General features: G+C 42.7%; 1 protein-coding gene across 9 annotated transcripts in view; it reads right to left on the reverse strand.

The window, feature by feature from the left end:
• MASTL (microtubule associated serine/threonine kinase like) overlaps positions 1–25,300 on the reverse strand; it is a 42,354-nt gene that overhangs the window by 10,369 nt on the left and 6,685 nt on the right. For 6 of the 9 annotated variants that reach the window (XM_073334315.1, XM_073334317.1, XM_073334313.1 and 3 more), the window contains 8 exons: positions 24,046–24,183; positions 22,352–22,491; positions 21,184–21,272; positions 20,445–20,551; positions 19,956–20,100; positions 18,000–18,172; positions 16,124–17,371; positions 13,647–13,785 (listed from right to left, as the gene is read on the reverse strand). In XM_073334315.1, the coding sequence (XP_073190416.1) occupies positions 13,647–13,785; positions 16,124–17,371; positions 18,000–18,172; positions 19,956–20,100; positions 20,445–20,551; positions 21,184–21,272; positions 22,352–22,491; positions 24,046–24,183 (2,179 nt within the window). Of the gene's footprint in view, positions 1–478; positions 1,503–13,646; positions 13,786–16,123; positions 17,372–17,999; positions 18,173–19,955; positions 20,101–20,444; positions 20,552–21,183; positions 21,273–22,351; positions 22,492–24,045; positions 24,184–25,300 lie in introns of those variants that run through there. The other 3 variants (XM_073334320.1, XM_073334319.1, XM_073334322.1) reach the window with 3 other exon arrangements.

A 25,300-nucleotide genomic window follows, 5' to 3' on the forward strand; every position in this document is an offset into this window, starting at 1 on the left:
ACGTTTAAGAAAAGTTTTGTAAATGAGTTCCAATAGTCCATGGATTAAGGACCCAATCTTATGGGGTTCCAAAGGCTTCTGTATAGATTATTTAGGTTAATTTTTCTATCTACCCAATGGGACTCAGTGCTCAGTCTAGAATAGTGGTTCTCAAAGCCGGTCCGCCGCTTGTTCAGGGAAAGGCCCTGGCGGGCCAGACCGGTTTGTTTACCTGCCACGTCCACAGGTTCAGCCGATCGCGGCTCCCACTGGCCGCGGTTCTCTGCTCCAGGCCAATGGGGGCTGCGGGAAGTGGCGCGGGCCAAGGGATGTGCTGGCTGCCCTTCCCTCAGCCCCCATTGGCCTGGAGCAGCGAACCGTGGCCAGTGGGAGCCACGATCGGCCGAACCTGCGGACGCAGCAGGTAAACAAACCGGTCCGGCCCGCCAGGACCTTTCCCTGAACAAGCTGCGGACTGGCTTTGAGAACCACTGGTCTAGAAGATACCATCGCAGATGCTTAGTTTTGCAGTTCTCAAACTGTAGATTTGTGTCTCCAGAGATAACATGCTTGTTAACAGCAAAAATATTTTAAAATAAATAATATGTAGAGGTGAGAAATAACAGACCTGAACCCTATTGTCCCTCTGCAAATTTGTATACACAGAGTCAACCCCTTACCTCTCTCTAAAAGTGCAAAGTTTCAAAAAGTTCAATGAATAGAAGATTGTTGGGGGTGGAATAGATCCGGACAAGGAGAAGTCATCTGGAGATAAGTGTGAGAAGCGAGGGACAGGCAGTAGAAACAAAAGTGAAACTGTTTGAGCAGCATATTCCAGAAGTCTAGAGGTCTTTGAGTGTAGCCTTGATTGATTTGAGATCTACCATACTATTCTCTCACTAGAAGGGAAAACCTATAATGGCAGCAGACTGTAAAAGAGACCCAGCTTGAGAATATTTTAATGAAGTTCCTCTACCTGAGGGTAAGAAAGGCATGCGTGCAAAATGCAAACCATGCAAGAAAGAAATGCAAGAGCTGCTTGCCTGAATGAAACATCATAAGAAGTGTTCCTTCTCAGGAGGGAGCTGCATTGAAGATGATGAAAGGAACATGTCTGAACATGCAGGATCTTCAGATTGGTAAACTTTTTTATTTCATACTTCTTTCTTAAGGACTGCCTGTCTTCCTTCTGGACTATTCTTGAATTCTCATGTACTATAATTTTAGATGCAGTTGTGATAAAAAATAAATAGCTGAAATAGGTAGATCTTCCTTTTACAATTTCACCTTTAAAGTAGTACTGAGTGTCAGTGAATGCAATGAGTAATACTAAATGAGCAATATGGTAATAATAAACAAAATAAGTCAATGCAGTTATTTAATTAGGAGAATCGATCCTCAACATACAGGATTCTGAAGACTATCCACCTTCAAGATCACCATCATTTTCTATAGTTTCAGAGTTATCTCCAATGATAGTGTTTCAGTCACATCATGTATGTCACATAGCCACAGTATATCACCTGTAGCAGAAAGAAAAAAAATCTCCATCATCCAGAAACAACCATAGATAAATTTGTGATAAGAACCAGCAGATTACAAAGATAATTGATGAAAAAATTGCCCGGTTTGTTTATGCAACAAACTCTCCTTTCCATTTGATTGAAAACCCACACTTCATTAACATGGTTTAGTCAGTAAGACCAGGATACAGTCCACCCAACAGAGCACATGTTACAGGCAAATTGCTGGATAAAGTGTATGAAAGAGAAATTGAGCAGTGTGCTAAAGGTCTAGAGGGTGCAATTGTTAACCTGAGTCTTGATGGGTGGAGCAATGTCCACAATGACCCTGTTGTATGTGTTTGTGTGACAACAGAAGAAAGGAATGTCTTCCTTGCAGAAACAATTGATACATCAGGAAATGCACACACAGCAGAATACTTACAAGTAGCAGCAGTAAAAGCTATAACAAACTTTGGGGGGAAAAAAATGCAAATGTCCAGTACACAACTTGGTCACAGACAATGCTGCAAATGTATCCAGGATGAGAAGAAATTATTTTGAAGAGAGTGAAGAGAGTCCCAAGTTAATAACATACGGTTGCAGTGCTCATTTTATGCACCTCCTAGCCAAAGATTTTGGTGTTCCAGAAATAAAGGCTAATGTTGAAATTGCAAATTACTTCCATAACAACCACTTTGCAGCAGCTGCTCTGAAAAAAGTGGGAGGAACCAAGCTAACTCTCCCACAAGACGTGCGCTGGAACTCAGTAGTGGACTGTTTTGAGCATGACATCGAGAACTGGCCTAATCTGATGACAGTTTGTGAACAAAATCGTGAGAAAAAAATAGATGGCACGGTCACAGCCAAAGTTCTCAACATTGGGCGCAAGAGAAATGTTGAACACATGCTGAGTACTCTGAAGCCTATTTCTGTAGGCTTGAATAAAATGCGGGGAAATAGCTGTTTTATTGCTGACGCTGTTGAAATTTGGAAGGAACTGAGTGAGATCTTAAAAAGAGAAATATGCAATGACAAGAGTTAAATTACAAGCATTAAAAAAAAAAAGAACGGGACAAGCACTATCTGCAGCTCATTTTTTTGCAAATATTCTCAATACTTGGTACCCGGATGAAACCTTAACTGCTGAAGAAGGGGAGTTGGCTAGGACATGGACATCGAGCAATCATCCCTCCATAATGCCAACTATAATAAACTTCAGAGCTAAGAGTGAACCATTCAAGAAATATATGTTTGATGATTTTTTAAAGCAGGGGTCGGCAACCTTTCAGAAAGGTGTGCCAAGTCTTCATTTATTCACTCTAATTTAAGGTTTCGCGTGCCAATAATACATTTTAATGTTTTTAGAAGGTCTCTTTCTATAAGTCTATAACATATAACTAAACTATTGTTGTATGTAAAGTAAATAAGGTTTTTAAAATGTTTAAGAAGCTTCATTTAAAATTAAATTAAAATGCAGAGCCCCCCAGACTGGTGGCCAGGACCTGGGGCAGTGTGAGTGCCACTGAAAATCAGGTCGCGTTGCCACCTTTTAACAGCAGTAGCTTCTTCTGCCCGTGTAGAAAGAATATTTTCTTCCTTTGGGCTAATTCATTCCAAATTGAGAAATAGTTTGGGACCTGAAAAAGCAAGAAAGCTTTTTTCTTTTCCAGATTATGAACAAATAGGAAAATGAAAGGTGAAGACGACTGAGTTAGCTGCAGAAACCAATATTTTAAGTTTCTCACCTTGACCTGGCTGACACAGTTGATTAATATATATATTTATACATTAACCTCGCTGACACAGTTGATTTATATATTAAATATTTCATTTAATTATTTTAGTTAAAAACAATTTTAACAAAAAACAAACCTGATTTTAAAAAACTTGAATGTTTAAACTACATTCAAAAATTCATATGCTTGTTTTGTTAAAATATTATGTTTGCTGTTGAAGAAAAAATATCCAGAATACATAACATTGTTTTAATTAAATAAAACAATTTAAATATCTGTCTGGTGATGTTCTCCTCCTAATACAGCATGGCAAGAAAATCCTCCAAATATTAATGATTAACCTGTTGAATTGGAGCTATTTATGAAGTCATTGGGAGATGAACTATCTGCTTCAATTATCTTTGGTAAATGAAATAACTAAACAATAATTCATTTTCTGATATAGCTGTAAAACTAATCTGAAAACTTTTCAAAATAAGTCACTTAAAAAAATGTAGTGTACCTTCTAAAAATGAAACTTACATCTATCTCCGAGTTGTGAAGAATATGTATTAAGGTTATAACCACCACCAAGAACGTACTTTTATGTAGAAATCCATGATTAAATCGAGTCTTCCTGACTAGTCATTTAAATCAATTGGATTTAAATCAAATCCACCCTGGCTATTGATGATGTCGGAGGAGCCCACCTTTCTGAGGTGACCAACAGAGAGCCTGGTCTCTGGGCTTGGTGGTATGTCCACAGGGTCCATTGCGGTGGCCAGGGCATCATAGGGAACTGGTGCCCCTTCTCCTGTCTCAATTGGTGCTGGCTCTGTTTCGACACATATGATTCCGCCTCTGAATCTGAAGAGGACTCTGTTCTCGGTGACCATGGCAGTGCCAAATGAGGCAGTGGCGGGGAGTGGTGCCGAAGGGAAGGTGACTGGTGCTGCATCATGGCCAGTTTGCCCTTGGAAGGCACAGTGTTTCTCTGCGGTGCCGGGGACTGTGAAGCTGTCATAGCTATGAGGTCCCTGGCTGCTTCGAATGTGTCCAGGGTAGAACGAAGATCCAACTCCTCCACCTGGCTCTCCCGTGCAGGGGAGTCCACCAGCACCAGAGTCGAAGGACTTCCCTGCGAGGCCAGAGTTGATGGTGCCGGTTAACTGGAGCAGGGGCTGAATGTCCCAGCACGGGATGTATTTCACTAAACGCTTTCACGCTCCACTGCTCTAGTTGTGGGCAAATGTCCTCTATCGGATTTCTTCTGCTTCTTGTGCGTCACCAGCGAATGCAAGTGGTGCTAAGTAACCGCACTGGAGGTCTTCGGTGCCAGAGAGTGGCGGTGTTGAGGCTCTCTAGACCCCAAGTCCCTCTTCAGTACCCCAGGCTCTCTCATGGAGGCCGGTGCGCTCTGCACCAAAGTGCTTTGTTTCGGGTCTGACACGGGCTGAGCCAGCTGAGGATGGAGAGCTGACTCCAGGAGAAGCAATTTTTATCTAAAGTCCCTCTCCTTTTGGGTTCTTGGGTGGAAGCCTTTACAGATTTTGCACCTGTTGGTCTGGTGGGCTTCTACCAAGCACTTTAAACAAGAGTTGTGGGGTTGCCTCTGGGCATAGGCTTCCGGCAGGACCAGCATCCTTGAACCCTTGAGACCAAGGCATGCCTTGGTCCCTGGGAGGGGAAGAACATGGTGGTGGGGGACCCTAAACAGGAACTTATCTAACTTACTATAATACTATTTTTACAACACTAATTATTTACAGGATACAAAGAAAATCACTTGTCATAGGAGAAAGAGAAGCAGCTCTGATGACCATCACGGGTGTTAAGAAGGAACTGAGGAGGTGGTGGGTCGGTAGGGACCTATATACGCCGCCATAAAGGTGCAACTCCAGGGGGCTCCACAGCCAACCCAATAGGTACCACTAGGGGAAAAACCTTCCGATGACTGTGCACGCAGCACACCCACCCACCCCCCCCAACTTGGAAACGACATAAGCAAGCACTCAAAGAAGAACATATCTTTCTTAGTTTCTGCTTGTTAACTCATTTCACCCTCTAACTTGGAGAACTCTACAAATACCAGTAGCAGAAGCCAGACAGAATTTTATTGGGTCTCCAACTATATGGGATAAAAGTAAACAAACAATGAAGATGCCTTATTAATACTATGTATTGGAAAGCTAATCTTTACATTTTTAAAGAAACAATTTTATAGGTCAGTACCTTTAAAAAAAATGCCAGTGTAAAATATACTCGAATTACAAAGAGTAAATCACACTAAGTGTTTTAAGTAAAAAGAATAACTGAACAGGAAGCTCCCCCTTCTTGTCAATTTTATTATGTAAAGTTGGGCTGGAATTTTGCTTTACCACTAGAAAAATGGAAATCAGGACTGCTTCAAATTGCAAGGCAAGTTCTATAAATTAACAGTTGGTTCAACAGCTAATTTAACCAAACCTAAAAATATTTTGAGGAAGGATGGTATTTAGGTAAAGCACTAGAGAGTAAAGAGTTCTGGGTTGAAGACCTGGCTCCACTGAAGTCAATGGGGCTTGGATTTCACCAGTGGTTCCTGTTCCTAGGTCTGCATAGATTTCCTGCATGGTCTTCAGTAAATCATTCTGAAAAAATGGTTACTAATCTTTTGTAACCATGCTAGGTGTGTGTGTGCCGCGTGCACAGTTGCTGGAGTTTTTTCCCTTAGTGGCATGCATAGGACCAGCTCTAGTGCTCTCTGGAGCCGCATACGTATGCGCCGGTAAAAGGGATGCTGCCAGCTCCGCACTTTCACAGTTCCTTCTTGCTGGTAACTCCAACAGCAGGGTAGGAGGGTGGGCCATGGAATGAACATGAGCAACACAACTCAAAGAACAATCGTTATGAAAGGTTAGTAACTTTTTTCTTCTTTGAGAGCTTGCTCATGCATACTCCATGCTAGGTGACTCACAAGCAGTACCCCTGGAGGTGGGCTTGGAGTTCATGGACATGCAGATTGCAACACTGCTCTCCCGAAACTGGCCTGGTCGCGGTCCTATTGTGTGATGGCATAGTTAGATGCAAAGGTATGAATCGACAACCATGCTGCAGCTCTGCTGATGTCCTGGATTGGTACCTGCTGACGAAGCCTGAGCTCTCGTGGAATGAGAGTTGTCACGATGGCCAGAGGTGGGACCTTTGCCTGCCTGCAGCAAGCTCAGATACAGGCGGTTAGCCAGGACAAGATTCTTTGGGATGATACAAGTAACCCTCTCATCCTTTCCACTACTGTTACAAAGAGTTGCATAGACTTGTGGAAGGACTTAGTTTTCTCGATATAGAAGACCAGGGCCCACCTAACCTCTAATGTATGGCGCAGACATTCCTCAGCGGTCTTGTGAGATTTTGAAATAAGACAGGCAGAAAAATGTCCTGGTTGTTATGGAATTGCACCACCACCTTTGGTAGGAAATGTCAGATGGGGGCGCAGCTGGACCTTGTCCTTGAAGAACACCGTATAAGGGCTTCTGATGTCAGTGCTTTGATCTTGGAGACGCTTCTGGCCGAAGTGATCACCACCAGGAAGGTGATCTTCCAAGAGAGAAGCAGTAAAGAATAAGATGCCAATGACTCAAAGGAGGAGTCCCCATGAGCTTCAACATGACCAGGTTTAAGTCCCATGGGGAAATCAGGTCACGAACCTGAAGGCAGAGTCTTTCCAAGCTCTTGAGAAACCGGACCATCATCTCATGGGAGAACTCTGATCTGCCCTGCACTGGAGGGTGGAAGACCGAGATGGCTGCCAAGTGAACCTTAATAGAAGAGAGAACCAGACCTTGATGTTTAGATGGAGCGGATAATCCAAGATAGACTGCAGAGAAGACCAGGATGGTGTAAGATTCCGTTTGGAGACCCAACAAGTGAAATGTTTCCACTTAGCTAAATAGGTAGCCCTGGTGGAAGGCTTTCTGCTACCTAGCAGGACTTCTTGAACATGTATTGAGCAGGCCTGCTCTTCAGGGTTCAGCCATGCAGCAGCCATGCGAGCCAGGTGCAGGGAGGCGAGGTTAGGGTGAAGCAACTGGCCGTGGTCTTGTGAAATCAAGTTGAGATGGTGTGGGAGCGCAAGTGGAGCTGTCACTGAGAGGTCCAGAAGCATGTCGAACCAACGTTGGCATGGCCACACCAGAGCTATCAGGATAACCTTCACCTTGTCCCTCTTGATCTTTAAGAGGCCTTGTAAATCAAGGGGATCGGTGGGAAGGCACATAGTAGGCAGTCTGCCCACGAGAGCAGGAAGGCATCAGAGAAGGAGCCCCTGCTGAGCCCACACAGTGAACAGAACTGATGGCATTTCCCGTTCTGTCTGGTGGTGAACAGATCCACCTGGGGAGGTCCCCATTTCCTGAAGATGAGACACTGGCGACCTCCGGGTGAAGAGCCCACTCATGGTGAAAGAAAAAGCACCTGCTGAGGTGACCCGTGCATTCCAGGCTCCCATAAGGTGACACCTTGATATGACAGGCGTGCTTCTCACAGAAGTCCCAGAGCTGGAGGAACTCTTGACACAGGGCTGAAGAGCGAGCTTCCCTCTGCTTGTTAATGTAAAACGTTGAGGCCATGTTATCCCTCAAGACCTCCACCACCCTGCCTGAGATTTGGGGAAGGAACACCTGGCAAGCCAAGCGTATTGCCCTGAGTTTCCTGACATTTACAGGCAGGAAGAGTTTTTCCTTGCAACAGAGACCCTGAAATTGTCGAGGTGGGCTCCCCACCCTAAGTCTGACATGTCCAAAACCAAGGCTACCAACAGATGCAGGTGGCAAAGGATCCCCCCTTCATTACAGAACATGGGTCTCTCCACCAAGTCAGTGAAGCTAGGATGGGGCAGTGGAATTGTGAGTACCAAATCCAAGTGGTGTCTGCCCAGGGAGTAGACTGACTCCAGCCACATCTGTAGGGGTCTGAATCATAGTCGCGTGCACTGCACCACATAGGTATATGCCACCATGTGACCCAACAGTTTGAGGCAGACCTGGGCAGTTGTAAAAGGATGGCCTGCGAGCTGGGTGATCAGGTCTGATATAGTTCAGAATCTGGCCTTTGGTAAATAGACCTTGGCCGGGTGGAGTTGAGTACTGCCCGGATTAACTCTATTCTGTGAACCAGGACCAATGTTGACTTCTGCTTGTTTATTAACAGACCCAGAGCCTGAAAGGTGACCCATACTATGCCAATGCTGTGCTGAACCGAACCTGAACCTGTGAGAGGTCTTTGATTACCCAATCTCCAAAATATGGGTAGACTTGTACTCCTCGATGTCTGAAGACAGCAACTACTGCCATACACTTTGTGAAAACTTTTGGGGCTGCCAACAGGCCAAAGGGAAGCGTGGTGAATTGGTAGTGGTGTTGGCCCACCACAAACCTGAGGAATCTCCCATTCCCAGAGAAAATGGAAATGTGGAAATAACCATCCTTCAAATCGAGAACAGCATACCAGTCTCCTGGATCCAGGGAGGGAATGATGGAGATTAGGGATACCATGTGGAACTTCAGTTTCTTGATATATTTGTTGGGCTACACAGGTCCAGGATGGGCTGTAGACCCCTTTGGCTTTCAGGTTTAGGAAATATTGGGAGTAAAATCCCTCCCCTCTCAAATCTTTATGATCCTCCTCAACAAGTCCCACACATGAGAGGGCTTGCACCTCCTAGACGAGAAGCTGTTTGTGAGAAGGGTGTCTGAAGAAGGACGGGGGTGGGAGGGAGGGGTGGACGAAAACGGGAGGGTGTAACCGACTGTTACAGTGCTGATCACTCAGCGGTGTGATGTTATGTAAGACCACACTGGGTGGAAGGGGGCATAGATTTGGAGCCCAGTCTGATATACCATCCTCGGGTGTACCTTCGAAAGGCCTGCCTGGCCCCGCTGCAGTACCTACGTGAGCCCGACTGAGAAGCGGAGGCAGAAGGTAGGGGTTGATGACATTATAGCCCTTTGCCTTTATTTTATAGAGCTCTTGCCTTGGAGGCGCTGGAAACCTAGGAGGCTGCTGAGGTCTGAAATAATTCCTTGAGGGGGGGTGTGTGTGTGTGTAAAGACCAAGGGAACAAAGCATGGCCCTCAAGTCTTTGAGGTCATGAAGGTTGGAGTCAGTCTGTTTGGAGAACAGGGAGGTATCCTTGAAGGAGTGGTCCTGGATGGACTGCTGCACTTCATGATGCCCAATGACTGGAGCCACAAGTAGCGCCTCATGGTGACCGCTGACACCATTGTTCTGGCTGCTGAGTCAGCCATATCCTGAGCTGCCTGGAGGGAGGTCCTGGCCACCATCTTGCCTTCCTCCAGGATGGCCATGAACTCCTGCCTTGATTCCTGTGGCAGGGAGTCCTTGAACTTGGCCATTGAGTCCCACAGGTTAAAATCGTAGCTCCCCAGCAATGCCTGCTGGTTAGAGATATTTAGCTGGAGGCTGCCAGTTGAAGAAACCTTGCATCCGAACAGGTCCAATTTTTTGAGGTAGTGCTCAACTGCCCTGTTTGTCCTGCTCGTTTGCGGCCAACACCATCAAGGACCCTGGGGGGGTGATAGGAGCGAGTACAGGGACTTGAACCCGCTGGCCGGTACGTAGTATTTCTCTGCCCTTTTTGAGATGGGGCAGAGATGAAGGGGTCTGCCATAGTACTCTGACAGATTCCAATGCCACCTCATTAACAGAGGGAGCTGCTGCAGCCAGGCTATCACTTAAGCTGTACACAGACTCCTTCAGCTCCTCAGCTTTCAGTGCCAAGTTTGCAGCAACCTGTTTCAGGAACTCTTGATGGGCCTTGAAGTCATCTGGTGGAAGGAGGTTACTAGGGCCTGCGATCACCTCATATGGCGATGACTAGGGAGAGGCTAGTACTGGAGGAGGGGCTGCTTCTTCCTGCTCCACCTGCATCACTTCCATTGGGGCCACTTCTGGGACCTTGGTACAGTAACTCCTCGCTTAAAGTTGTAGTTATGTTCCTGAAAAATGCGACTTTAAGTGAAACAACGTTAAGCGAATCCAATTTTCCCTAAGAATTAATGTAAATGGGGGGTATTAGCTTCCCTGGAACCTAACACCCCACCATACAAAGTTTTAAACAAACAGTTTAATACTGTACACAGCAATGATGATTGTGAAGCTTGGTTGAGGTGGTGAAGTTAGAGGGTGGAAGAGGGAGGGACATTTCCCAGGGAATGCCTTACTGCTAAACAATGAACTAACATTCGGCTGAGCCCTCAAGGGTTAACACATTGTTGTTAATGTAGCCTCACACTCTACAAGGCAGCATGAATGGAGGGAGGGGAGACTGCATGGCAGACAGATACAGAGACACACACCCTGTGTGAGTGAGAGAGAGAGAGAGAGATGCGCATTGCCCCTTTAAGTATGCTGACACCACACTCTAAGTACATTGCCTTTAAAAAGATTAGGAAGTTGAGACAGCAGCTGCGGCCAGCTCTCTCTATCCTGAACCCTGTTGTGTCTCCCCCCTGTTCTGTATGGAGAAGGGGTAAGTGGGGGGCAAGAATAGGGGGAGGGGGACACCCTGACATTAGTCCCCCTCTTCCTCCCTCCCCTGCACAGCAAGCAAGAGGCTCCCGGGAGCAGCTCCAAGGTAGAGGGCAGGAGCAGCACATGGCAGAGGAGGGAGGGACAGCTGAACTGCCGGCAATTGGTAGCCTGCTGGGCAGCTGCTGCACAGGGAACTTAGGGGAGCAGGGAGCTGATGGGGGGGCTGCTGGTCCACCCTGGTTCCAAGCCCCCACCAGCTAGCTGCAATGGGCTGCTCTTCCTGCAAGCAGTGGACAAAGCGGGCGGCTGCCAAACAATGGTATAAGGGAGAACTGCACAACTTTAAACGAGCATGTTCCCTAATCAGCAACGTAACAATGAAACAACGTTAACCGGGACGACTTTAAGTGAGGAATTACTGTACGGGGTTGGTAGTGGAGTCAGGGTCCAGTGCCAGATGGGACGAAACAGTGGCTCGCCTCTTGGACACCATGGAGTATGAATGATGGGAAGGGGGCCCCGGTACCAGGGAAACTCCCAAGGGTTCCAATACTGCCACTGCATTGGCCAGTGGCCTGGTGGTCAAGCACCAGCTGCAGGGCTGTACCGAAGTCTGATGCGTAGGTTGCGTACTGGTACTTCTTCGGCAGGGTGAAGGATTCCCCCTCAGACTCTGAAGAGGATTATTCTCTCAGAGACAATGGCAGCGTCATACCCGCTTCCGCCTCCAGGCGGTGCTGGGGAACCAGTGACAGACGACGGGTTGGAGACCGTTGCAGCAGGATCATGGAAGGTTTTCCTCTGGATAGTTCCATGATGGTCAGTGCTCCAATGGAGCGCACCGACTCTTGATCCCTTATATCCCCAGTAGCCCTGGCTGGCAGGGGGCTTTGAGGGGTGGGTGGGATTGGGAGGGACATCATATCCTTTGCTGTCTGGAAAGCCACAAGAGTCAAAGGGGCCTGTAGGCTCATGGTTCCATGACTGCTCCCTGGAGTCAGAAGTGGGACCCAGACTGGACATGGTGCTCTAGGTGGAGTTGCCAGAGCCAATTATGGCTCTGGGGAGGATGAGCAGACCGGCATGGGTCTCACTGTGTCAGCCACTCCCACTTGTCCCTCTTCAGCACTGCAGAGCACCCTCTCTTGGCTTGGTGTTTCTTATACTTCTTCCTTCGAACCAGGGGTGGAGAACGGTGCCGGGAAGAGCATGGTGCTGGTGCAGCACTTCACATGGAAACCAAAGGGCTCAGCACTGATTCAGAGCGACTTGGCTCCAAGGCTGGTCTGAGGGCTGCCTCCATGAGTGCGTGGTCTGAAGCCTCTGCAAATCTGGCACTTCTCTTTAACACAAGTTTCCCCGTGGCACTTAGACAGTGAGAATGCACATCACTGACTGGCATGGGCTTGCTGCAGGACGTACATAACTTGAAGCCTGGGGACCGGGGCATGCCCAGCCCTTGGGACGAGAGTCCCTCAACGACAGGGACTACTATTCACACTATATACACTAATACTGACCAATAACTATATACTACTATACAATAGACTACAAAGTCCAAACCTCTGGGAAAGCATTGCAAGAGCATGAGGGATCATTCCAAGCAACCATCATGGGCGGCAAGAAGGAACTCAAGAGGGTGTGGAGCTGGCGGTGTCCCTTATACTGGTGCATACACATGCAGCTCCAGGGGCACTACAGCTGGTCCTACAGATACCCCTAAGGTAAAAATTTCCAGCAATTGTGCACGTGGCACGCACGCACACCTATCATGGAATGGACATGAGCAAGCACTCAAAGAAGAATCTCAGTTTCCCCTTCATTAAATGTGTAGATTATGCCGCATAATAAGGATGTTGAGATTTAATGTTTGTAAGGTGTTCTGAGATCCGGAGATGGAAGACTGTGTGAAAGTAGAAGTGCAAAGTATTACATCATATTCTTATTTAGGAAATATTTGTTTAGCTATTTAAGTTATAATGTTAAAAGAATAACTAGTATTTTAATTTTACTGAAACAATGTAGTTTAGTTGTGTAGAAGAACTTCACTATCATTTATGTATGAACTGGTGATTCACAAATTAATGGTCTCCCTATTTCTCAATACAGATTGAATAGCAGAGTTCCATATGAGGTCTGAAATCACTAATTCATTAATTTTACAAAATATACTACAGAAAATCTACTAGTATACAATTCAATAGCAAATAAAAGTACAATCATCAAATGAATTCAACACATTTTGTGATGCACGAGCCTTGTTTTTTTGTTTTTAATTGTGCTTGTTTGCTTCCTTGCTAATTTGCAAGATTAATTTGCAATTTGTCTGAGGCACTCTTTCCATTGACTTGGATCAGACCCCAATTAGTCCAGATTAGTAAGGTGATATTTTGTTTCCTTTAAGAAGTCTTCAAATCTGTTACCATTTTTCCACTCAAAATAAAGATGGTGACGCAATCAGCCCGCCTGAATATTCAATGGAAATACTGCACTGAATCAATGTGTATTTTTATGATTTTCATTAAATCCACAAGTTGGCTCTCTGATATAAATGGAATGAAACTTATTTTATGAGAAAATATGATTGTAATAGCCACTTTTCAACATCCCTCTAATTCTGGACTAGATTTTGAAAATATCCAAATGCCTAATCCAAAATTAAGGAGCAAGGGCCAGGTTTTCAAAGGTATTTAGGCATGTAAAGATGCATATAGGTGCACACCTAGGTATATTTTCAAGAGCTCCTGGCACCTAACTCCCTTTGAAATCAATGGAAGTTACGTATTTTTGAAGATCCGCCTAAACACCTATCTGCATCTTTAGGCACCTTAATACCTTTACAAATCCAGCCCCAAGTGTCTAAAAAATGTGTTTTAAACATTAGTCACATTCTTGCATTTATAAAAATATTTCTTACCATGAGGCTTTGCTAATAGCAACTCAGGTGCCAGGTAGTCTGGGGTTCCTAAAATGCGTTCACCTTCCACTGGGGCAGCCCCTCTTCTTACACTCTTTGGAGTCCTATATGGTGTGTCAGCATTTCCCTGATTAGGCGTCTTATGCCAAAGAACAGAGAAAAGATTTCATATACAAATGTTATACAAAGAGCCAATAGTCTATTTCCCCTCCCAGTAAAAATACTGGCTAGGACTGCAATTAATTTAAGATTTAAATAATTCATATGAATCAAAGATACGTCTTACAACTTATACATTAGTAGTATTTTATTTCCAAGTTCCAAAAAGTGTGCTTATTGCCCAGTCTTCACACAACAAATTGCAGTCAGAACTGCAACAGGTTTTGCATCTTTTTTTGCTGAATGAATTTCAACTATCCCAAAGCATAAGAATGAGTGAGTCTCATTCCTTCACTATAAATGAGAATTCTAACTGAACAACTGCTCTAGTGTCATGGAGTCATAGAAAGCAATTTTCCTTAAATAAATGAAAGAATATCAGTCTTCTTACAGCCATTAAAATTACTCCTCCCACTATGAATCTCAAAGGTAATTTATACTGGGGATTGTCCAGATAGCCTCAGCTTTTAGCAATGTGTGTTCAATAACCAGGCTAAAGTGGATATATATGCATATGTATTCAATATATCTTAAATTGTAACGCTCATCTAAAAACTGGAATTTGGCATCATGGGATTCCATGGCTATTACATCCCAGATTTACTCTGTTTACTTGTAATATGGCTTTTGTTGTTTTTAAGTTGTCTGCCCTGTTGACAGCCTGGGATCTGGAAGTCAAGCTGGGTTCTTTGAGCTATATATTAATCTTCAGTAATAAAGATTCTGCAGGTGAAATTCTGCCCAGTGTTAAACCTATGAGAGTCTTACTTCCAGTGCAGCTGCACAGTGCATTATTTGAAGACAATTGGATTTCAACTAATTGCCTTAAAACAGTACTTCATTAACAACCGTTGACATGAGCTTGAAGATAATCCAATACGTTCTCCATAGTTATTCTGGCACTTAACGATTGACAGAGTAAAATCTTACTTTTTTCCACTAAAACAAGCAGATGCTACTGAATAAACACAGTGTATGTTACATAATCACTTTTCAGAATAGAGATTCCCGTAAGTCCCAGATATGTAGACCTCACTTGATCCCTAACTTTATCTTTGATGCAATAGTCCAATGTACGCTATGTTTACTGTCATATTAGCAACAGAACCTGCCCACAGAAAGGCACATAGGTCCCATTTTAATACTAGGTTGACTTTACAGGATTCAGTTTTACTACATAAAAATTCTATACCTAAATGTATAGTCTAAAATTATTTAAAAAAAAAATCTGTAAGACCACCTTGTATAGAAGATAAAGCAGTTGCTGCCCTAACTCTGTGCAGGCTGAACTCCATGCTACAGCTAAGTTTCATGGTTGATGTGATTTCACAGTAAAGCAGGAGCTAGCAATCCAAAAAAAGGTCAGATATTCAAGGAAAGAAAAAGTGGGTTTTTAAAAGTTAATACATTGAATATTCTCCTTTAGTCTGCCAGGGACATTCAGCACATACTGCTTAACACTGAGAACATTTAAACAATTCCCTCTCTCCTAGATCAGCTCCCCCTTCCTAGCAAGAGTTACAGTTACTATTACTAGATTAAGCTTTCATAACACCCAATAATAATACAATAGCAGCCACTGGGGACTGAAACACAGTCTTACTGTTCCTTCCTCCTATGGGCTACTTAATATAACAGTGATTTCTCTAAAGTCCAGACAGCAGGGCTATACATATTTCAACAGTAAACTTATGTATTTATATAATTGTGAATATAATTAGGATTACTGCAGTCAAAATGAAAACTTCACACCCTGCATACAGAAGTTTTTCTTTGCATCAGTCATAGTGACATGCTCTTAAATCGAAACGGACAGAATGCATCACAGCATCAACAACACAGGGAGACAAAACATGAAGCAGAACAGCAACTGCCAAACACTCAGCAGCATTCATACTGCACTAGGAAAAGAAGAGTCAAGAAACAAACACAGGCCAACAGAAAACCTAAAGACTCCCACAATAAGTGGCCCAAAGGAAATGTCTCACTGCTCCAAGAGTGTGTAGTGAGACAAAAGTAAAGGAGTACATCCCTTTTTAATTGTCCTTGCCTAGTTCTGAGCAAAGGATCTTCCCTTGCAGAAGGGCAGACTGAGACAGCATTTTTCAGAGGCCAAATTGTGGGTGATGAGTGAGTGTCGCTACACTCTTGCTGAAAGGCAATAATTTTGGCAATGCATGTGCATCCACTCGAAGTCTGACCTTTTGAAAAGCTCTCTCTGCTTGCCTTTGTTCGATTCTTTCATACTATAATATCAAATAATTTAATCAATGAACACATGTACATACTAGTTACCACTACAACACTTGGACACATACCTGATAAACCCTATAAGATCTTCCCTTTTGTGCTGGGGTAATAGCCATGGGGTAAGAGCCACTACAAGCAGGAGAGAGATCCATCACATCTAAAGAAGCCAGGCTAATTCTTGATGGCTCAGATGCATTGGACACATTAATTGGACTGTTATAACTTCGAAAAGCTACAACATTTTTTTTAAGGAGGTTCAATGTTTTCATCATCTCCTCTGACGGAGAAGAGATTATGTCAGTATGAGTTTCAACCAAACATTTCAGGACGTTATCCTGTTCATGGCACAAAGGCTTGCTGTCCTGGACAATATTCTCTTCCTCACCTCTTGGTGAGGCATCTTTACAACAGGACGACATTACTGACATGTCCTCAGTTTTTGACTCCTCAAAGGAAAGTTCTTTAATACTCTTATCCAGGTCTGAAAGCTGCTTTTCTAAATGACTCTCTGTAACAGAAATTTCAGGGAAGGATAAATCAGAGTCTGCACTCAAGATTCCAAGAGGTTTTTCATCATCAATGCATAAGAAACTAGAGTTAATATATTCCTTTTTACTGTCTTTTTCACAATCTGCATTTAGCTCATGCATAAGATTCTTAGCTATTATTGGAGTAGCTGACTTTTCTGATGTTTGCTTCCTATAGATGGAGTCCTTAGCTTTTTCTTCATTTTTATGGGTCTCCTGTAGACCTCCACCACCAGAAAGCATTAAACACTGGATTTCCGTTGTTAAACCTGTGCTCTGGTTTGCCTGAAATTCTGAGATTTGACAGCCGCGTTTATATTCTGCATTGCTTTTTTTGACATAGTTAAGTTCTTGAAAAGGACTGGTGTCAACTAGTTCAAAGCTTCTTTTTACACCTGGCTTTTCAAGAATGTCCTCCTCTTTGATGCATTTGGAAGGGTCAACCAACCATGACTGCTGGCGATTGGAAGATTTTCCTGTCTCATTAGCCACACCAGTTCTTTCCACAACAAGTTTTTCTTCCCAAGCCTTATTTTCAGAAAGACATTTTCTGACTAGATCTTTCACATCTGATGCAGTCACAGGAGTGTCCCCTCCATCAAAATGCTCAATTTTTGCATCATGCCTGCAGCCAGAGTCATTGCTACCAATGGGAGAGATGGCAAACTCAAGTTCCTTCTTCTTTAAGGCTGTAATGTCTTTTGCATTCAGTAATTGTGTATTAGAAAGCTTTTCTGATGCATTATTACTTCCTTTGCCTGTTCCAGAACACAGTATATCTTCAGTTTCCTGGAAATAAGCACATTAATTTTTTTTAAATACTAGGAATTATAAAATTACAGCATTACAGAAATATGCCCTTTCATGACCTGGGTTGAAAATACTTTATTTCCACCTTAATGGAAAACTGCAATTTAACATGAAACATTTATTACGACATCGGATTACAAAGAGTCACTACAAACGTATTCTAAAAAACAAGTAACTGAAAAAATCAAACAGGAATCAGCCATTGTGACAGTCTGATTTTGTTTAGAAATGAAGCTTGCCCACTATGCTGGCCATCTATGCCCCCAGAACTGTTAGCCTCATTGATTACAAAGCTGAGTCAGGATCAGGCTAAGGTCTCCTGTCAGCAGGCTTTCTTCCATTCCCATTGCTGCAGGGCAGTAGGGAGGTGGAGTCTAATTTCCTTTCCCATTGTGCTGCTCAGGATGAGCATTTGGCTGAAAAAGAGAACACGGGCAGAGCTACTCAAAGTGTATCTAACCCATTCTACCTAAGCCTTTGGAGTAATTGGGGGGAGGGAGAAAAGGAGTGGGCAGGGGGAAAGTGCTTCAAAAAGCTGTATGGTCAGTGTATGGGAACCCTTACATTTGTTATACGAGTTATCTTGGAGAAATAAAGTAGTCCTGACCTGTACATCTTTCTCCCACCTGGGGCTACTACAGCATTCTGATTCCATACTGGACATGTGCGTACGTGAGTGGCTACTGGCACTGGATGTACCAAATCTCTTCCTAGATTGAAGGAGAGTTGGAGTTAAACTCCTCACTGGCATCCCAGGATTTAAGGCAGCAACATCAAGACCTTTGAAAGGAAAAATAATGAATAATAGTTCAAATTTTGACTGAAATATGTAGTGTACATTAACCAGCTTCATACCAAATCTGAGCACGACTCTGAAAATAATCATCCATAATTTCAAGTGATGTAGGAATTGTTCTCAGCACCTCTCCTGTACAATAAGTTTCTTCATTTTTGAAAAGGTATGATTTACCAACACTAGCTTTGCAGTGACCATCTTTTGCATTTCTGTTTTGGAATATCAAGACACCAAAGACTATTCAAATTTTAAGGCACCCAAAGCAACACTAACTTAGTTGCACTGCAAATGTGATGTAACATTTCTGGATTAGTGTTTGTTTCTTGATTTAAATATGTCATTTGTGTACTGTCATATGTACTGGCTTGTACATTCAGATTCAAAACCTGGCATTAGTGATCCAGTAGGAAAAACACTTCAGTTGGAGTCAGCACTGAACAAACAACCCAGACTAGTTATTCCTGGGGGAATTCTGTGCCACTGCGCACATGCAGAATTCACGTCTGCTGCAGATTTCTTTGCTTCTCCGCAGAAAATTTACTTTCCGATGGGGAAACAAAAGGAAGCTGCAAGAGCGGTCATGCGCCTCCTCAACAGCAGTGCGGGTGCACAGTTTTGGGCACCCAGAGCAGCCAACAGAGAGGTATATCACTGTGTGTGATGGTGGGGGGAGGAGGTGCATGGGTCAGACTCCTCCCCCATGCATCCAGATCCCTCCACCCCCAAACAACCCCCACTCATGAACCTCGCCTGCTGCTGGGGATGCCCCAGCTGCTAGTCCCAGCGGGAGCACAGAGCGGCCGTGGGCAGGTCAGACCCACCCCCAGAAACTTCCCCAGGCTCCACATCCCCTCTCCTCGCTCCCTGCTCCTATCACTCCTCAGCCATGAGTTGAGGGCTCCCTGTACAGGGAGCTGTTATCCCATCTACCCATTCCCTGTGCATCCGGACCTCCTAACAATCCTCACCCTCCCCCACCCAAACCACAACCCCACTAAGCCTCCACCCAGCCCTACCCCTCCTGCATCCAGACCCCTGCCGAGTCCCTCCCCCCTGCATCCAGACCTCTACCCCTCCACCCAGACCACCTCTCACTGAAGCTCCCTGCACTCAACCCCTCACCCCAATGAGCCCCACCCCTATACACCTGGACCACCCCGATGAGCCCCCCACACCACTGAGCCCCAACCAACTGCACTCAGACCCCCTCGTTGAACCCCATACCCAGATTCCCCCCTGCTGAGCCCCAACCACCTTCACCTGGATCCCCCCCCATATGAAACCCATCCATGTACTTGGATCCTGCCCAGCTGAGTCTACCTGACAATAGCTGGTGCGCCCGTGGAGGGACAGGGCCCCGGGGTGTTTCTGGCGCAGGTCTGGGCCTTGCACTGTAGTGTCAGGGTCGGGTGCAGCCTCACCACTGAGCCTGAGTCTCCGGGGGTGTGGGCAGGCTTGCAGTGTGATCCCTCACCTCTGTGCACCTAGTGGCCTGGGCTCCCCACTGCCACACTGGAGCCTCCACATTATTTGACCAATAAAATTTGAAGAATTTTCAAATATTATGCACAGAATTTTTTTTGGCACATAATTCCCCCAGGAGTAACAAGTGTTAGAGGGCATCATGTTGTTGAAGGTATTGTCTTTTGGAAGAGATGTAAGCCCCATGACTGGATCCATTCAAACAGTTGGTCAAGTTAAAAACCTGCAAGTTGATGGCATTGCTTATTACATGACTTGTTATACTTACATATTTTCAGTACTTACATGACTTCAATAGTTTATTCGAAACAGGAGTATAATCTTTTTGGCCAACAGACATGGGAGAAACCAATTCTCGGGAAAATTGCAAAGCATCAGTAGACATGGGACTTGAACTAGGTCCTTGCATTTTCCTGCCGATTGGAGTGTACTATCAAAATGATAGAAACTTTATTAAAAGTTTTAATAAATGGATTAAAGTTTGTACAGAACATCTGTAGCTGAAAATGTAGTCTTAAATTTACTCAAAGTTAAATTATAATTGGAACTCAGCTGAAATCACATCCCAAATCTGTCAATTCACTTATCTGGAGTAAGGTCAAAAGTAGCCTCTAGAACACTCAAGTCAAAGGCACAAACAGTCCAATCATAAAACATGCTACCGGCTGTGGTCAGTTGAGACACGGAAAAGCCTCATTACTCCAACTTAAGTTCTTCTCATTACCTTAAATGCAAGCAGTTTGAAGAAAACTAACAAATAACTAGATTACTTACAAAACCCAGAGAGCTGATGAGAGACAACACTTGTCCTGGAGTGCGCGAATAATCTTGCTTAGGCTTAGCCATTGATGGTGTAGTAAGGATATCCATCATATTTATCTCTAAAGTTTACAAGTTAATGCAGTGTCAGTTTTTTACTGGATTAATCAATAAATGAAAAATTTCAGTCATTAACAGTATTTAAATTCAGTGAAAAGAAAAGCTTAGCCATGTAAACCAAATTAGGGGACATCTCACTTAATTCTGAATTTTACACAAGCTATTTCTTTACCTATACCATTCATCACATTTATATTATTAAACCCAAAAGATTTTTCAAAGTCCAATTAGATTTCACTATGTTGTTTATTTTTTGCATTTCTCACCATAAAAACCACTGAAGTCAGTTTCATTTTCAGGTTTTCAATACCATACTGCAAAGGTTCAAAACGGAGGCAAATGTTTGTAAGAACTTTCCACTGATTTGTTTAAAATGATGAAATAATTTAGAGATCCCAGCAATTTTGAGGTAAGATGGTGCTGAGTGTACCTTCTGGGGCATAACTCTGAGGTTCTACTGTACTGGTTACTGATTAGAAATATCAGTTAGGTATATTTGTACAGTACCTGGCTCACGGGACCCTGATTCTGATTGGGCCCCCTACATGCCACTGGAATGTAAAATATCAAGAATATTAAAACATGATATTTAGAAACCACTGAGGAACCACAGACTCATTGATCCACATCTCACCTCTGTTCAGAGTAACTCTGGAGAGCCCGAAGTCTGTCAATTTAACATGGCCCTCATTAGAAATTAGCATGTTGTCTGGCTTCAGGTCCCTGCAGATATAAAGGTACTGAAATAAGATTGGAGTATAGACAATTGAGCATAAGAAAGAAGGGAGGAGAAAGCATTAAGTAGAAAGAAGAAAAGGAAATGGCCCACCTTGATTATCATACACATTGTAAGGAGAGTGATCACTTTAGATAAGCTATTACCAGCAGGAGAGTGGGGTGGTGGGAGAGAAAACCTTTTGAAGTGATAAACACCCATTTTTTTCATGGTCTGTGTGTATAAAAATATCCTCACTGCATTTTCCACTTTTATGCATCCGATGAAGTGAGCTATAGCTCACGAAAGCTTATGCTCAAATAAATTGGTTAGTCTCTAAGGTGCCACAAGTACTCCTTTTCTTTTTGCGAATACAGACTAACATGGCTGCTACTCTGAAAGTAGAAAGAAGCTACTCAACCAACAATGGGGGCATTCATAGTTCTCCAGCATCAATATTAGAGCCCATTTCCCATTAGAAAACCAATTTTAAGTTCAGATTCTAGAGCTGTGTTAGAAAATGAAATGTTTCTTCACATTAAACATGCAAAGAACATCATGTAGCCTGAAATATATGCCACAAGATTTGTGTGTCGCATAATTTTAATTTCTTGGGGAGCATGTCAAACTGTCTCACTGAGGACTACCAAATTATTAGTACATACTAGCATTTGACATTAAGCATTACTAGCAATTGGCTATAGATTTCAAAATATATTCCTTGAAGTGCTGTAGTAATATAAATTGAAGAGAATATTTCATCACTGGCGGAGAAGAGGAGTCCCTCCCTTCTTCTCCCCAATCTTCCCACAGACGTGGGAGCCTTCAGGGGGCACTGGGGACAAAGTAGGCAAGTTCCTCTTCTTATTCTCTTTGAGGGACGAATAAAAAAAAAAAAGACTAAAAGTTCCCTCTCCCTTCAAAAACTATGCTAGGGATGGATATTCACAAATTGACACTCAATAGTTAGAGGCTGATGACGTGAGAACTGGACTCCACAAGGATTACATGCTCATACCATAAAATGAGCTTTAACAACAAACAATTTATTGATTTGCAGTCATAAAACTGCATATTAGATTTTTACCTGTGGATTATCCCATGCCTGTGAAGATAATCAAGAGCCAATGCTGCTTCAGAAATATACTTCACTGCCATTTCTTCATCAAAATAGCCATATATGTGGAGAAGAGATTTGACATCTCCACCAATAAGATATTCCATCACCTGCCATTGAAAGATTTCATGTTTAAAATGAATCTTTATTTTTGGTTGAGATATTTAAGAATACACAATTATGAGCTACCTTTTTTCTTTTCAAGAAAGGAGCATTTCACATGGGGTAAAAGCAGATAAAAGAATTCTTGTGGTAGTTTAACTCATTTCCCAGGCAAGTCACGGAAGCAATGTTTAATTATATTGCTTTCTGTTTAGAAGACTTAATCCAGATGACCTGGCCAATAAAACATTGCTCTGATGGACATAGAAGCTTTTTATTGCTTCTTTTTGTAACCCTGGTCAGCTTTTCAATAGGTTAGACTGATTACAAATAACACTTCCCATGATAGGAAATATAATTTGATTAAGCAAAATTCAGTGTCAGTCAAGGATAATTGATCCCAAGTTTCACAAAATATCTGTCTTATCAAGTTTAAAGTATCTTAATGATTGTATTTTGAAAATGTAAGTACAGAATACAAAATCCAGGCCCAAATTTTCAGAGATGAGTAAATCCCAAGATTATGTATATGATTAGAGTAATTGTGCATTCAAGAAACTAGAGAGTCTGTAATTATGAGCATGCTTAAAGGCCCAACTGTAAAAAATTGAGCTCTGTTTTTCCTTGACATAATCGGGGCAATAACAAATGGTCTGAATATGATCCTGCATTAAATGTATTTTAAAAGGTTAACTTTTTAAATTGTAATTTATTTGGGCTGCCCAAACCAATATTAATGCTATTGCAGTGTCTAAAGACATTCGATACATCTTGCATTTAATTTTGCATTAAATTTAATCAATACTACAGACATTAAGAGAATAGCATGTTTCACAAAAGCAAGATTTCACAAATCCACTCACCAATAGTAAGAAGGAAGCTTTTTGTGTCAACAAAGTGTCTTCCTCATCACTTCTGGCAGAATCTAGGCTTTCATTTAAAAAAGTATGGGTCCAAAACACTTCTGCATAGCTGGGGCACCTCTTGTATGGACCCCTGCTCAAATCCTACTCCAAGTTTTGGGGAGGGAGTGTTAAATTGCTGGTTCTACCACAGAGGAAGACTTGGCCTATATTTATCTCAACAGCCTGTCAGAAGCTTGTGCTAGTCTTTATTTTATCCTTTAATCATCCTGTTCCCACCTACCCCAATTAACTCTGCTAAGTACTGGCAGCAAGAGCATACATTTTACTGTTAGTGATTTACTGGATATTTTTCAAGGCACACACACAGTCACTCTGAACCCAGAGTCTTCTTAAATATGTGGCTCATTTTTATTTTGGACCCAAAATTGTGCTAGGCATTCTTGACCAGGTTAGCTATATGGAAGGACTCTGTTAGAAAGAAAGAGGGGTTAAAAGGAGTCAGGGAGAAGGAAGATATTAATCCCACATAACTACTCTAGTTAAGACCTCATATTGGATGAGAAGTGAAATGAAATTACTCAAATACCCAATCCTCATTATTGCAAGATATTTTCAAACATTACAATTCTTCTAATAAACTTCATTCTCCACTATGTTTTCAAAGCTGTCTTAAAGCAAAGTAAACCATTTACTCACCAAGTAGACATTGTTAGCTGACTGAAGTGAGTAGTATAAGTGTACAATGAAAGGACTTTTGCTGAGAGCCAATGCATCTCTCTCTGCCTGGACCTGGTGAACCATGTTTTTATTTATCAGGTCTGCTTTTTTGACCACCTGTAAAACAATTCATGTAGAAATGAATTCACAGTAATAATTTGCCATACTCATTTATTTTCAAGAATACACATGCTGATAAGGATAAGCTACATCTACACTAGAGGACTCTGCCAGCATAGCTATATCTGCAAAGCATTTGTAATATAAATAAAGCTTTACTAAGGTTATTGAGGTTTTAGGTCTAGGGGTGGAGTAGAGGGGACTTTATAGAGCTCCTAAGCACTGCATTAGTCCCCCTATTTTTAGAAAAAGGAAATTATAATATACAAAATTTAACTAGTAACTGGAATTTAAAAGTAACAATAAGGTTTAATTATTTGTGAATGTGTACCAAGGACTATTACAGACAAAAATATGCACTTAAAATATGCAAATAATAGTTAAAGGAAGAAGAAACCTCAGACACACTCACAGTTCACACCACTTCAAATGAAAAAGTATAAAATATTACACTGCACATTCCAAAACAACCTTAAATCTGCCAGCCAAGACCCACCCACTATTCAACAGGAACATGCTTATCACAAATAATGGATGTTTTAAAATCATTGACCACAAATGAATTACAACATTTGCAGAAATGCTGACCCTGCTCCCACTTCCTGGTAAACAACACACCAGCCTGGTATGATGAACAGGATGTTCTTAAGCGTGTAGCCTAGATGTGATGTGTATCTGGCAGTTGTGCTTTTCTCATATTGGAAGGATGCATAGGGAAAGAGCAGTGACATTTTTGTACAAGAAAACTGGAGAAGGAATGAGCTTTCTGCTTCATTAACATACTAGTCAGGGAAGGACTGATTGCCTTTAAATGGAGGGCAAGGGGCAATATAAATATCCCTATCTCTTAAACATAAGCCAGTGAACTAGAAGACAGCAACTAAGCCAGTGATGGTTAGTGAGGACCTGTAGCCTAAAGTGTACAGTAGAACCTCAGTTACAAACACCTCAGGAATGGAGGTTATTTGTAATTGTTCTCTCAAAAGTTTACAACTGAATATTGACTTAATATAGCTTTGACATTTTACTATGCAGAAGAAAAATGCTTTTAACCATCTTAATTTAAATGAAACAAGCACAGAAACAGTTTACTTATCTTGTCAAATTTTTTTTT

Source organism: Lepidochelys kempii, chromosome 2 (assembly GCF_965140265.1).
Source record: "Lepidochelys kempii isolate rLepKem1 chromosome 2, rLepKem1.hap2, whole genome shotgun sequence".
Lineage (NCBI taxonomy): Eukaryota > Metazoa > Chordata > Testudines > Cheloniidae > Lepidochelys > Lepidochelys kempii.